The sequence below is a fragment of the Cryptotermes secundus genome, unplaced genomic scaffold (assembly GCF_002891405.2).
Source record: "Cryptotermes secundus unplaced genomic scaffold, Csec_1.0 scaffold350, whole genome shotgun sequence".
Taxonomy (NCBI): domain Eukaryota; kingdom Metazoa; phylum Arthropoda; class Insecta; order Blattodea; family Kalotermitidae; genus Cryptotermes; species Cryptotermes secundus.
The window spans coordinates 150,382-163,946 of NW_019731981.1; the positions used below are offsets into that span (position 1 = coordinate 150,382).

The 13,565-nt window shown below is 37.5% G+C and overlaps 1 protein-coding gene and 1 long non-coding RNA gene across 3 annotated transcripts in view; one reads left to right on the forward strand and one right to left on the reverse strand.

Moving 5' to 3' along the window:
* The window catches only part of LOC117282555, a 39,425-nt gene that overhangs the window by 18,383 nt on the left and 7,477 nt on the right, over positions 1-13,565 (forward strand). The window lies entirely within an intron of this gene.
* Positions 1-13,565, reverse strand: part of LOC111867393 (ubiquitin carboxyl-terminal hydrolase 8) — a 48,864-nt gene that overhangs the window by 9,949 nt on the left and 25,350 nt on the right. Inside the window, exons 9-14 of one of the 2 annotated variants that reach the window (XM_023857202.2) lie at positions 12,441-12,500; positions 8,284-8,390; positions 6,870-6,952; positions 4,941-5,078; positions 2,523-2,861; positions 18-248 (exon numbers count right to left, since the gene is read on the reverse strand). In XM_023857202.2, coding sequence (XP_023712970.1) covers positions 18-248; positions 2,523-2,861; positions 4,941-5,078; positions 6,870-6,952; positions 8,284-8,390; positions 12,441-12,500 — 958 coding nt within the window. The remainder of the gene's footprint in view (positions 1-17; positions 249-2,522; positions 2,862-4,940; positions 5,079-6,869; positions 6,953-8,283; positions 8,391-12,440; positions 12,501-13,565) is intronic. The other variant, XM_023857203.2, reaches the window with a different exon arrangement.

Below are 13,565 nucleotides of genomic sequence, written 5' to 3' on the forward strand. Positions count from 1 at the left end.
ACTGTTCAAAAACTCACAACAAGAGAACACTTGTTGCTGGAGCTGGGGAGAGGCAATGACAGATCTGAGAATGCTTCAAATGTGACTGATTCTTCACTACACTTGCAGCAACGAACTGTGGATTTTTGCTGGCCATAAAATAAACTTCGAATTAGTGACTCATTACATCTCCGGAACTTCTCCCAAGCTTGATCTGCTGGCGACAAGTTGTCATTACTTGTTTCTTTTAATGGAGACTTTCTACTCCTCTGAAAAGAGAGAGAAAATGTGTATTTTAAACATTTAGCAGGTGTCATAAGGAACAAAACTCACAACTCATTTAATGGAAAAATGAAAACATGAAATCAAAGATAACAATCTCCTGAATAGAATAAATAATGCAAATTTCATGCTATATGAAGTTTATGAGCACAAAAATTTCCTCAGATTAGTACTTTTCATAGACAAAAATTCATTCCATATTGTGACATGACAGCTCAAAGCCAGAATAGTGTAACAAGACAAGGCCTCCACTGCTAGGCAATGGCGTGGTAAACATGCTTCAGCATTTTAAATTTAAATTTTAACTTTTAGAACAATTTTAACTTGTGTTTTATAAGAGAGCTTGATATATTATTGAGCATGAGCCTGAATAAGATACAGGATCGAATAAGTGAGAAGACGAATGTGATTGCATGTAATTATACAGCTGTGTTCGTACACCTGAGGATGACCTCTTAAGGTCGAAACATGTAGTGTAATAATAATAAAAATATTACAAATTATAAATCACTCCGTCCAATGTGACCTGTAAGTTTTTTACTACGTAAAAACTTAACACCCTTACATGTTTCGGTCTCTGTGGACCATCTTCAGAGGGCAAACATCACTACAAATAGGAAACCACTATCACATAATTTGTTTACACGCAAAGTATGTACACTTATATGTTACAACACACAGTACACAGAATAGAACGTTTCACAAACACAGCAGTTTCCTGGGAATGTAAGTTTTAAAAATGTATAAGATTCCTTGATGCTAATTAAAAGTTTTTATTAAAAGTTTTTTAGATTGTCAATGATTAAAATTCGTAAACCATGCAGGCTCGTGTTCGTCCTCCCATCGTCTCTCTTATATGGGGCAGATATTGTGCCACCTGGCTATCTTGAAGTGGAGGTTCTTTATATCGTCCAGGGTTTGCTCGTGGCTGTGTTGTTTTCACTGTTTCTTATACATTTTTAAAACTTACATTCCCAGGAAACTGCTGTGTTTGTGAAACGTTCTATTCTGTGTACTGTGTGTTGTAACATATAAGTGTACATACTTTGCGTGTAAACAAATTATGTGATAGTGGTTTCCTATTTGTAGTGATGTTTGCCCTCTGAAGATGGTCCACAGAGACCGAAACATGTAAGGGTGTTAAGTTTTTACGTAGTAAAAAACTTACAGGTCATACTGGACGGAGTGATTTATAATTTGTAATTGTTATTGTGACGGACCAGAATGAAACAAATCAAAATAAAAATATGTTGTGTGGCCGGTAAAATTGACTCTAATGTTGATTAAATACACAACAGGATGCAAGAAACAATTAAAGTTAAAAAAAAATCTGGTCATGAGCCCCAGCTGAGGCTCGACACCAAGACAGACAGACAGACTAACTGACCATCAGTCGTAATGTGACTTGGACTTGGACAGCAGTTGTCCAGTGATTGATTTTTAAGGGACCCAACAGAGTAGGTGTCTTCCCTCACCTGACGATGGAAACAGATCCAGCTTCTGATATGTTGTGTTTCTTCTTAGTTATTTAGAATCCCGACGATGGACAAAGTCCGAAAACCCAGTATCTCTGAGGACATGTCTTGTCATAAATCCATGACAGACTGGGATGGGATATGGATCTGACACCCTGGTGCCTGTCTCATAACATCTGCCCTATTAACTGCAGCACCAATTAAGAAGTACTGCCTTGAATCTGCATGCATTACCTCAGGGAGGCATTTTTGGGGCATTAATCCATACTTTGCTGCTACATACTCCATGAACAAAATAAATCCTCTCTCTATATACCACATGTTGAAATAACCCTTAAACATACTGTGAACTAGGTGAACAGACATCTGGTGAGAGAATTCCAGACAACAGAAACATGTTCATGTTTCGAGACTGGGATAAAGCATCAACAGCAACAATAACAAAGAACAACAATGATGATTATTTGTGTTTGCCATAAGTGAACGTCTCAACCAATGAAATATACAAAATAGCAAAGAACATGAAGTAAACACTTTTTACCACTATATTTTTATCAAAACAGGCATAATAACCAGACATGTTATACAAGCCATGGGTACTTTATAGACTGTCATAAAACAAATCTTTTAAATATATTTCATTTTCTGTAACAATGCAGTTCCACAGTATAAGCATTCTTCAAGTATTCTGTGTGAATGAAGTAAAGGTGATTGCATGTAAATACAATCTCCTCCCTCACTTCACTTATATAATATTTTAAATTCATGTTTCACTTCAGTTTTTACCTTGTTAAGATCTTCATGAAGCCAATCCATTAGAATGGTAAGAAATTCATGTGAATCTTGTTGTTCACAGCCTTGGAACTGCTTCCTATGTTGACCCACCACATTCTTCAGATCTCGACATGCGATGGATCGGTACTGACCCGACCACAGTGCACTCACCACAGCTGCAACCTCCTCAGCAACTTCACCCCGTGTACTGTTATTGTCATAGTTCACATCCTCATGGTAGGCTCCCTTCCAGAAGTACAATGCTAATGGAGTGGTGTTGTTAATACATTGGATGATAGAGTTCATGTAACAGGAGTTGCCGAGATTTTTCAATCCAGTGATCCCTTTACCCTTCAAAATAAAACACATCATTAGAGAGGCGAGGTGCAAGCATATACCGTAAGATATTTTGCAAGCATCACTGAAAATTGTTGAACCGTCCATGTGTTAAGAGTCAGAAGGTACAGTCAAGTAGGGATAGTGGAAATTCAGACTGCTAGGGGAACTAATAAATGTACTGTCCACACACATTACAAATAGAACTTACTCATATTGCAGCAGATGCCAAAAATGCTCTCCAATGTTCTGAGCACACTCCTGGCACTTCTGTATGAACAGAATGAAGTTGTGTTGGAAGATCACATGCTATTTATCTTCATACATTTGTCACTCTAAAAATGGACAGAGTATGTGTTCCATGCACCTTTCAGAATTAACTGTGTCCTCAGTCAAAACCAGTCCAATTATTCTATCTGAACTGGTTATGGCACTAGACACATGTTAGAATTTTGTAAATTCACCTCACAGTGTAAATGGAATGAAACCTCACTGCCACAAAAAATCAAGTGAGAGTCAATATAAAGAACAGATATTACTACCAACATTAATGAGAACAGAAAGGTTAGATGACAGGAGGGAAATATAGCGAAGTACACAAGAGGGAGAAGGATAAAACTTGAGGGAGCTGCAGAAGGAATCAACACTTGGGACTTCCTTCCATGACATCAATATGGTCATGAAAGAAACATAAAATAAAGGCCGAGGATGAGGAAATTTAGAACCTGGACTTATGCTGACATATCACGGCAAAGAAAAAGACCAAGTGAACACATTTCAAGATGACAGTTCAGTAACCTCTAATGTTCATACAGAACATCTGTTCCATAATGAATATTTTAATTTCCAGATGTACATGTCTGTCCTGAGTGCTTAAAAATAATGCTGGGGTGGGGATCAGTATGCCATAAAATAGGCACACAATGCAGGACCATTAAATTGTGGCATGTAGACCCATTGATAGGCAACGACTGCAAAACAAACAATAAGACAATGGCAATTGCTAGGCAACAGGTTCATAAATATGCAACAGTACTGGAGCTGTTGTTAGGCAGCTGTCTGCGCTCAATGATGGAAGTACTTTTGGAAGTGGTAGTTTCTATGTGGTCCACTCTGAGGTTATATCACTCGACCAACCATGTGGGCTGCTGAGTGAGTGAGTGAGTTAGTTAAAAAACTGCTGTGGTTCTTCAGTCCTTGTGAGCTGTTGCTGTTAGAAGCTGATAGCTGAGGTAAGGGGAAAGTTCAGAGGAAGGGGAACATCCAACAGTGGAAGCCATTACCAGAAGACTGGTGAAGACACAACAGACTGAGAAGACTTAGTACATGCTGTAGTGAACTGCAGAATGTGTGTATTAGCAATAGTGCTATGGTTACTTGTGGTTACAATCTGTGAGTTTTTAATAAATCCAATTACCAATCCAAACCCCTTCTATACTCACTCATACACATGACAATATGCACATGACGCACCAGTATTAAAAAAATTTGTTTGTGTGGAAATCAATGCAGACTCAAGACTGGATACTGTAGCTGGTAAAATGTTATAAAATTTATTATCTCATGGATCTTAGACAGACAGGAAGGGATGGTATGGATTGGATTGATCTGGCTCAGGATATAGACCAGTGGAGGAATCTTGTGAACATGGTAATGAACCTTCACATTCCATAAAATTCTGGGAAATTCTTGAGTAGCTGCAGATTTGGTTTCTCCTCAAGGACTCAGCTCCATATTTTTTTTATTTATTGCTAGTGGGGTGGGAATAAGTCCCTTGCACTGCGGCCACTTCTGGTCTATTGTACCAGCCCCAGATGATAGGTGAGGGTGATTGTGGAGCAATTGGTGGAATGAAGATTGACAGGGGAAACCGAAGTACTCGGAGAAAACCCGCCCCAGCACCACTTTGTCCACCACAAATCCCACTTGACCAGACCTGGGATAAAACCTGGGCCGCCATGGGGGGAAGCCAGTGACGAACCACTTGAGCTATGGCGCGGCCATACTCAGCTCCATAAGTAAGTAAGGATGCTTAAAACTATGGTTGACATACTACTGTCTTTGATAAAACTAATATAAATAAAATCATCTTACCATGTTTCCCCATACAGGATTGAAATTTCTACGACGTGCTGCACTGACCTCGGAACGTTGTGGCTTCTGAAGAGGTTTTATAGTTCGATCATAGTGTGGGGTTTCATGTTTCACATTCAGATCAGGGTCATCCCGCATCTAAAACAATTAAGTTCTTTCTGGACTTTATCCACTGTCCTGGTTTTTAAGATAACAAATAAAAACACGACGTTTCGGAAACTGGATCTGTTTCCGTCCTCAGGTGAAGGAAAAGGGAAACACCTATTCTGTTGGGTCCGTTAGAAAGAGCTAGCCTCAATCATTGGACGATTGAGGCTAGCTCTTTCTGGATAAAGTCCAGAAACCAAATATATCAGTGTGTTATACACCATTGTCAGAATCCTATAGTAACTAATTAAGTTCTTATTTACATTTTAAATGCATCCATGTTTGAAATGGGCAGCATACCAGGTGATGCTTGAGCTTACTGTCAGCTAACAAGCTGACAGTAAGAAATTCAGGCAATTTGGTTTTTTCAGACAGTTTCTGTATATTCCATATAAAGAAATCATGCAAATAGTTCCACTTTTGACAGGAAATAGGTCCTGTGTTCATAATGGACAACTTACCATCGCCACATACACACTAGTTCTATCATTCCTGTTAGTGCTAGATGCTCCTCTCAAACTCTTTTTTTTTTTTGAATCATCAACAGCTGCTTCATTGTACTTTGTCCACAGGTTTCAATATCATAAAATTGTTTGTCTTTCAAGGATTTCTGTTTGTTTAGGGAAAAAAGAATAGTTACAGGGATCCACATTTGGTGAACACAAAAGCTATTTCACTTGTGGAATACTGTAATTAGTTCCAATAGCCATACAGGCTTGGATGAAGGAAAAGTGCTTTGCCATCTTCAATCTGCTACATGTCAGATTCCCTCATTTGTGGATATTTGCAACACAATACACAATGAAAACATCTCAGGCTTGTAAACATAAATTTTTTAAGAGTCTTGTCATTTGGAGCATATTCAAGCTGCACAAAACCCTTGTAACTGAAAAAGACAACCAATATTAATTTCGTTGTGATTTCTGTTCAGTTTTTAATCCATAACTAAAGACCTATCTTTTATTACATCAAATTATGATATTTAAAAAGTCTTCATTATGTCCTGCACACATAAGCAATTCTGAAGTAACATACAAGTGTTTCTTTTCTGCTCCTGTGTCAACAGTTATGGAGTTTGGTTCAAATTGCCTGTCATGATCCATGAGAAACTCTTATCTCTTCAGCCATTCCACAGTAAAGTTTTTGTAATTTTAAACTAAGTTATGTAACTGAGCCATCAATTCATCATTTCTTCTGATTGATGGATGTTCAGGGTACTCATCACTTTCAACATTCGCCTCACTTTAATATGACAGAACCAGTCAAAACTCAGGGTTGGCTCACTACTATATTTTCAAATGCTACCTGTGTCAGCTGATAAGTTTCAGTCACAACCTTTCAAATGCACATGTATCATTCTGCACTCTTGGACATTGTTCAACCAACGTATGATGATAACATTCTAATTTTAAATGGTGATCACAAATGATTGACATGATGGAATAATCTGTAAACATATATGAACATGCAGTAACATATTAGGAAATGCTTATGGCATAGGATACAGGGAACCGTGAATATGCAGGTTCAACAAATGGCAGTAAATATGTTGTAACAAACAGAAGTAAATTGAAACATTGAAACTTCAGCAGTACATCTATGAATGCATGCTCTACATTCAGTCTTGCACTACAGAATATCACTTCAAATTAGGAGCAAGGGAGTCAGACATCCTATATGAAGGTGAGACACAAACTATGTGAAAGAGATGGTTAGCTACACTGACTGTGGTTTGCTAGAATGATGTTAAGAAAATAAACAAGAAGAAGAGTGAAGTCTTACCTGCGCAATATTGTGGTATGAGTGAGAGCGCTGCATTATACTTGGGCTTGCTGGAATGTCGCGTCTTAACTGTGCATATGTACCTGAAAGGAAATGAATCATTTTCCAACATGTTCTACTTATGTAGGATTTGAGGTTCTCACAGATGTTTTTATCTTCTGGGATATTATGTCATGTAGCAGCTGCCTGCTTCTTGATCATTTCTTACCTGGCTCACACTTCAACCATATAGATGTCTGTGGCATATTCCTCCAAAATGTCAGTTGACTTTCAATGGATTACACGGTGTTATACCCCAGAAGACAGAACTATTCATGTTTACTTACTTCACTCCACTGTTTAAATGTTTTTATCTCACAAAGCATAAAACCAGATGATTATCAAAAAGATCACATAAATATATTCCTAATGAAATATGTTTATACTAGGGACTCTGCTTCATGTACTCACAGTTAATTTGAATGTGCTGTTGCAGAGAGGGACACAAGTATTCTTCCCTGAGATAATGGTGGATCTGTATTCTCTAATGGTATTATTTTTCTTATTTCGCATATTGGGGGTGGAGTCCAGTTGGGTCAACTCGGCACGGTGGCCACTGATTGGCTTATTGTACCTGCCCGGGTGTTTATGATGATGAAGAATTTGGTGGAATGAAGATTGGCAGGGGAAACCAAAGTACTCAGTGAAAAACCTGCCCCAGCGCCACTTTGTCCACCACAAATCCCACATGACCAGACCTGGGTTCGAGCCTGGACCACCACGGCGGGAAGCCAGTGACTAACCGCTTGAGCTATGGCACGGCCTTCTTCTCTAATGGTAAATGCCTGTTTTGGTGTAAAGAAGACCCTCGTCTCATACAAGAAATGAGCGAAAATCATCATAAAGAATCTTGTATGTTGCAATAATTGACTCCAGTTACTGACTCAGTTCTCTTTTCACATTTAAGGGTTCAGTGGAAACACTGATTCTTTCCCTCAGATTGATATCTATTAACAACCTCACTTTAGGATTCATTATTTTTCATACACCGTGGTAATTTTTAAGTTGCATTTTTCTGGCATATAACACAAATCAAAAGTTCATTTTTTTCTCTACCATAAAGCCAGGCCAAAAAAGGGCGACATAACATAGGTTCCTTCATAATAAATTATACTAACACATGTCCTCAAAACTGCTAAAGAGTTTCACTCGTTTGCTGACAACTGCTCAGGTCAAAATAACAACCATGCAATAGTTTGTTGGTGTATGGTCTTGGAAGACAGTCTCCTGGGATATGTCACTTAAAGTACGAATGATGAGAAGGCCAAATGACACTAATACCATAATACTGTTTTTGCCAGCTTTAATAGACTTTAAAACAAAAGATAATAATTCATAAGAGAATGATTATACTTCAAATTACCACCATAATTACCTTTCTCATGCTCTTGCCTCCCTTTCTCCTTTTCTTTTCGAATCTCCACTTCTATTTTCCTGGCTTTCTCAGCATCTTTCATTCGTTGCCTGTCCTCTGGCATTTTCCTGGAAAATGTGCACCAAATATCTTGTAAAGACATGTTCTCACCTTTTTACAAATTTGACATTTAATTTTAACGAATTATATCAGTTATTATGCAAGCCTTTCCGTTTAGCTTGCAGGTTCACAGACAACTGACATGCTACAGCAGAAGAAATGTTAAAGATGACAGATGCCTTAAAAATAATTTTATTGGCCTTCCCTACAAGTGTATACAGTTTCTTTTGTGGCATTTGTAGACCTCATCTGTGGGCAGTAATATAAATTGAAACAGTCACAGAATACAGGAAAATAACAAATAAAAAAGCACAAAAATTTTCCAGGCATACTGAGAAACAGAGACATGAAGCCTATAGAAATACCATTATTGGTTATTAAAGGATTTACTCTCTTTTGTGTTCCAGAGCTGAAGAAAAATATTAAATGGGAAAACGCAGTAAACATGTACAGAATCAACTCTTTCACATGAAGTCTTGAAATAGAAGTAAATTTTCCCAACACACATTTCAATCTGTTTCAGACAATGGAAAATGAAGTGGAATAAGGAACAACTGTAACTGAAAGATCTCCTTCACTTCCCATGTAGTTCATCATGTGCAAGCATGAGAAACATATGAAAAAGAAGTTTTCTGAGTTTTTCCTATTAACCCTCATTGCACATTTACTGCTGTTATTGCACCACAACTGTTTCTGGTGAAGACAGCGAGACTGACTCAGAAGCTACTCTGATAATGGACTGAACACTGGTTACAGTGTTCAGTCAAGTAGATGATTTAAGGTTTTCCCAGCAGCGAAGATTAAAAATGTGGTCTTCTACATTATAGCACCATACAGTTATGTGCCTAACATTCTGGAGGTACCTACTGCTTCTATCTTTTATTGAAGATGGAAGCAGCATGTTTCTCTGAAACACTGGTACCAATCTATGAAACTGCAAGGCATCATAACCCAGCAACCTACAATCTTAATTGTTCAATCACAAAATCAATATCATTTCTGTCTCATGAAACTATATGAGCTGATAAGATCTGGTTCAGGCAACCATATTATAATGTCAGCTTGGATACTCATTCTTTGTAAAGAGCAATCACAGAATAGCCAGGTGGAGGGGGATGTGTCTCCTGCCATTAAGATCTTCAAGGTCTGCCTATCTTATTACCTTTTCTCTGATCTTACAAGCTGAGAAACAGAGAATACTGTAAAGTCAAAGTTTGGGGAAGAGTGGTGTGAAAGTAGGGGGTTATTACTGGTCAGTGCAAATGCAACTGCTGCATGTTGCATGGGACAGTGAATTAATATTTCAATTTTTTAGTTCTATACTTATAACTCAACGTCAATGTATTTATCGTCCGTCAATATTGCAACACTTGTTTATTCACTATTTAATCTTAATCTTAGTTTAACATTTTATACACTTTGACACAACATGTTTTGGCCCCAAATGGCCATCTTCAGGTATCTTGATATGTTACAAATATTTTATTAAATTATGTTGAAACTGCTATACTGTGTTAGCCCATGTTAAAATCACACGCTGTAGTTCTCTTTTCAAGGTAAAACAAGATAAAATCCACTAAGATTTCTACTTCACTTCACAAGGGGTGATGTCCATTGTTCATAAATGCATGCCTGTCCCAGGAGTTTTGTTTTGGCAGCTTTCCCTTCATGTTCGTAGCCTACTTTTCAGTTGTCTGCAATATGCCCCTGTTTTGCATGTTTTCTCCCACGCTGTGGAGACAGGCCTTCATCTGTTCTAGGTTGGCAACCATCAGGGTTTTAATTTTTTCTTGACTGGCTTTAATTATAGCCATCAACTCCTCGCAGTTAGGTTCTGTCTTGGCTTGATGGTCATTCATCCAAGAGGCTTGAAAATCCAGCTTGGCCTCAAAGTCTTTCAAGATGTCTACCAGACATTTGGAACGTGTCATTATTATCCTTCACTTGGGCTCCAATCCAGTTGGCTAGTCCTTGTTATATAGCGCCAGCATGGTCCGCATAAAAAACGGATCTTCCATTATTGAGTGTTCTCTTTTTGCCAGGAAAAGTGTCAACCGAGCTGTTGTACTGTCATCTGTTTACACAGCTGCTACTTGGCAATGGGTCTACATATCACATATCTCCTTCCTTAAGGCTACCCATCACAAGTAGCCTACTGGCTTACCACAATTTCTTCTTTTCCTATCTGTACAAGCAGAACTTTTGAGATTGGCCAGTGTTCCTACATATCTGGCTCTTATACTGCTTGTAGTCTCTTCTTTTGCTTGCGTGGTAGCTGGCTCCTCCACAACATCTTAACACTTATTTTTCGGATTCTGATGGAAGACCTGACTACTTGCTTCATGATCTCCAGCCCTATGGTCTGTCTCAGGGCCCTGCTGACATTTCTCTTGTTGAACATTTTCTTGTTTCCCAGGTATAACTGCATTTCAGGCTTCAATCCCTTATGCCACTGTTACATTTTGGCTGCACCTCACATTTCTTCTGAACCGTCCATCCTTCAGGGCTTCTCACACATCATCATCCTTGTTCCACCTTTTCTGTAGGTTCTGGTACTCCACAGTCACTTGTTGGTCCCTGGATTGGTGCTCCAGTGCTCTGATAGTCTCCACTGCAGCCTCTTCATTAGGGGCTTCCTGATGTTCTGCTATGGCCTCTATTTCTTCTTGATTTGCCTCCAAATCTGTGGCCTTCGCTTCTTCTAGGCCAGTTTCCATCGAAGTCTTAATTTATTCCAGTATGGCCTTCATCTCCTCTGGGTCGGCCTTCACTTTTTCTTGACAGGCCTCTGTTGCTTCTTGGTAGGCCTTCGTCTTTTTTCATTACGTCTTCATTTCTTCTAGCCAGGCATCCATCTTGGACTTTCAAACTTTTCCATGATGGTCAATAGGCATTCAGAATCGACCATATTATCAGTCATTTTGGTGCCAATCCAATCAATCCAATCTTATCTCACTTCTGACACCAGTTGTCACGTGGTGTGATTACAGCTGGGGTTCTGATTGGTAACTGGAGTTACTGGACACTTACACTCATAACTACAAATAACTATTACAGTCTCACCAAGTTACACACTCCAAAGATCACTGTACCAACAGAACACAGAAAGTCTTCTGTCTTTGGTAGTTGTTGCTTGATAGCAGCTTCCAATGGCAGAAGTTTATGCAGCTGTTACTTGGCAATGGGTCTACATGTCACATTATTTATGCTTTTATCATCAGAACTGGCATGGTCCCTTTTTATTTGTGGTGATATTATAGTTATCCCATACAATGAAACTTAAAGAGGTATTTAAATAGAAGTATGAGGACTTCAACCTTACTAACCATGTAATCAAACCTACCATGTAAACTTTACACATAAAAAAAAAAAAACAGTTCACAGAAGCCAGAACGCACAATGCTATGGTAAGGCAAGCAAGTATTACAACTTAATTATAAATTTAGCATTCAATTTCTATGCATAATTCCAACTTCTACAGATTATCAAACTACACTAAATCTGTAGAATATAACTTCAAAGTTTTGTGTCACCATGTCTGTATCCATTAATATAAAAACATGGCTCATACATAATTCACAGTTATGTTTTGATCTATTGCTACACAAAATTTCATATGCCTGTCTCCAATGGCTCATCATGCCATTACACTGAAGGGTAAATATAGATTTTGAATTGTCACCACGCAGTTTTACATTCTACAAATAAATACCTAAAGAAGAGTTGCAATTTTTTTTAAGACTGATTGCCACAAAAAATTTCAGGTTCATAATCCAGTAAACTATTAATGGCACTATTGTGGTTTGCACCTCACAAGATTGCATGGCCAACAATTTAATATACAGTTATCAGTAGCTTAATTCAAGAGAATGTAATAATACAGGGGTTAAAAGCTTTACAAGGCAACAATTTTACTGTATGCATGTAACCACATAACTGACACAAACAAACAAACAAACAAACAAACATAAAATTAATTTATAATACATACACAGGCTTGGACATTAGACAATTTATCACAGCCACAAGCCTGCTGAAGCAACTGGTTCAGAACTTACACCAAGAGCTTCAAGCCGTTTACTAATCCAATTCGGGTTTTCTCTCGATGTGGCAAATTCCTATAAAGAAACCTGAATGATGAGTATTATACACCATTAATTTAACTATCTGAAACTCAATCTTAGTCATAAACTTTCGGGTTAAAAAACAATTATTTTGTATTTGTAAGTTAATGGGGAATGATGTGGCAAATTCCTATAAAAAACTTAATGGTATTATATACCATTAATTTAATTATCTGAAATTCAATTTTAATTATAAAGTGTCAGGTAAAAACAGAAATTGTTACATATTTGAAAGTCAATGAACGATGATGTGGCAAATTCCTATAAAAAACCTGAATGGTAATATATACTATTAATTTAATTATCCAAAATAAAATTTTAATTACAAAGTGTCAGGTAGAAACATAAACTGTTTTGTATTTGTAAGTCAACGAGCAATGGTAAGATTTAGTGAGGTCAAATTTTAGTGAAATGGCCTTTAACAAGAAAGGTTACTATCAATGTATGAAAAGCAACTGATTTTCACACTATGTGCAAATGAAAACTGTTACGATGTAGTATTTTATGATGCCACTCTACAACATTCTGTACAATGGTATACAACAAGCTGCATCATCCAAGCACATGAGAGTATGTATGAGCAAGATTGGATTAACATGCAGCAAGTGGTATGCATGCAGTTTGTGTGTAACATTCATAAAAATGCAAAACTTCTGATTTCAGGTGAAGAAATGTATGATTTAACTGGAGAGTAACTGAAAACTTATGATGACTGATTGCCCAAAAGTATTTGCAATATGCCAGTTGTAAGTTGCTACCAGGGAGACTGTAGGATGAATCCAGACTGAGAACCTAAGCAGAAATTATGAACAGATGTCTGAAGGCAACAATATAGACAATAAAACCTACAGGCAGTGGCTCACAGATCAACTCTGGAAACAACCGTGCAATCTCGCATACTATATCAAGTCTTTTGCCGATAAGTTAAATATCACTCATCATTCTTCTTCTATTATTATTATTATTATTATTATTATTATTATTATTATTATTATTATTATTTGTTTGTTTACTTTTACTTTTATTTATTATTATTTCTTCTAAGTACTTACCTGTAAT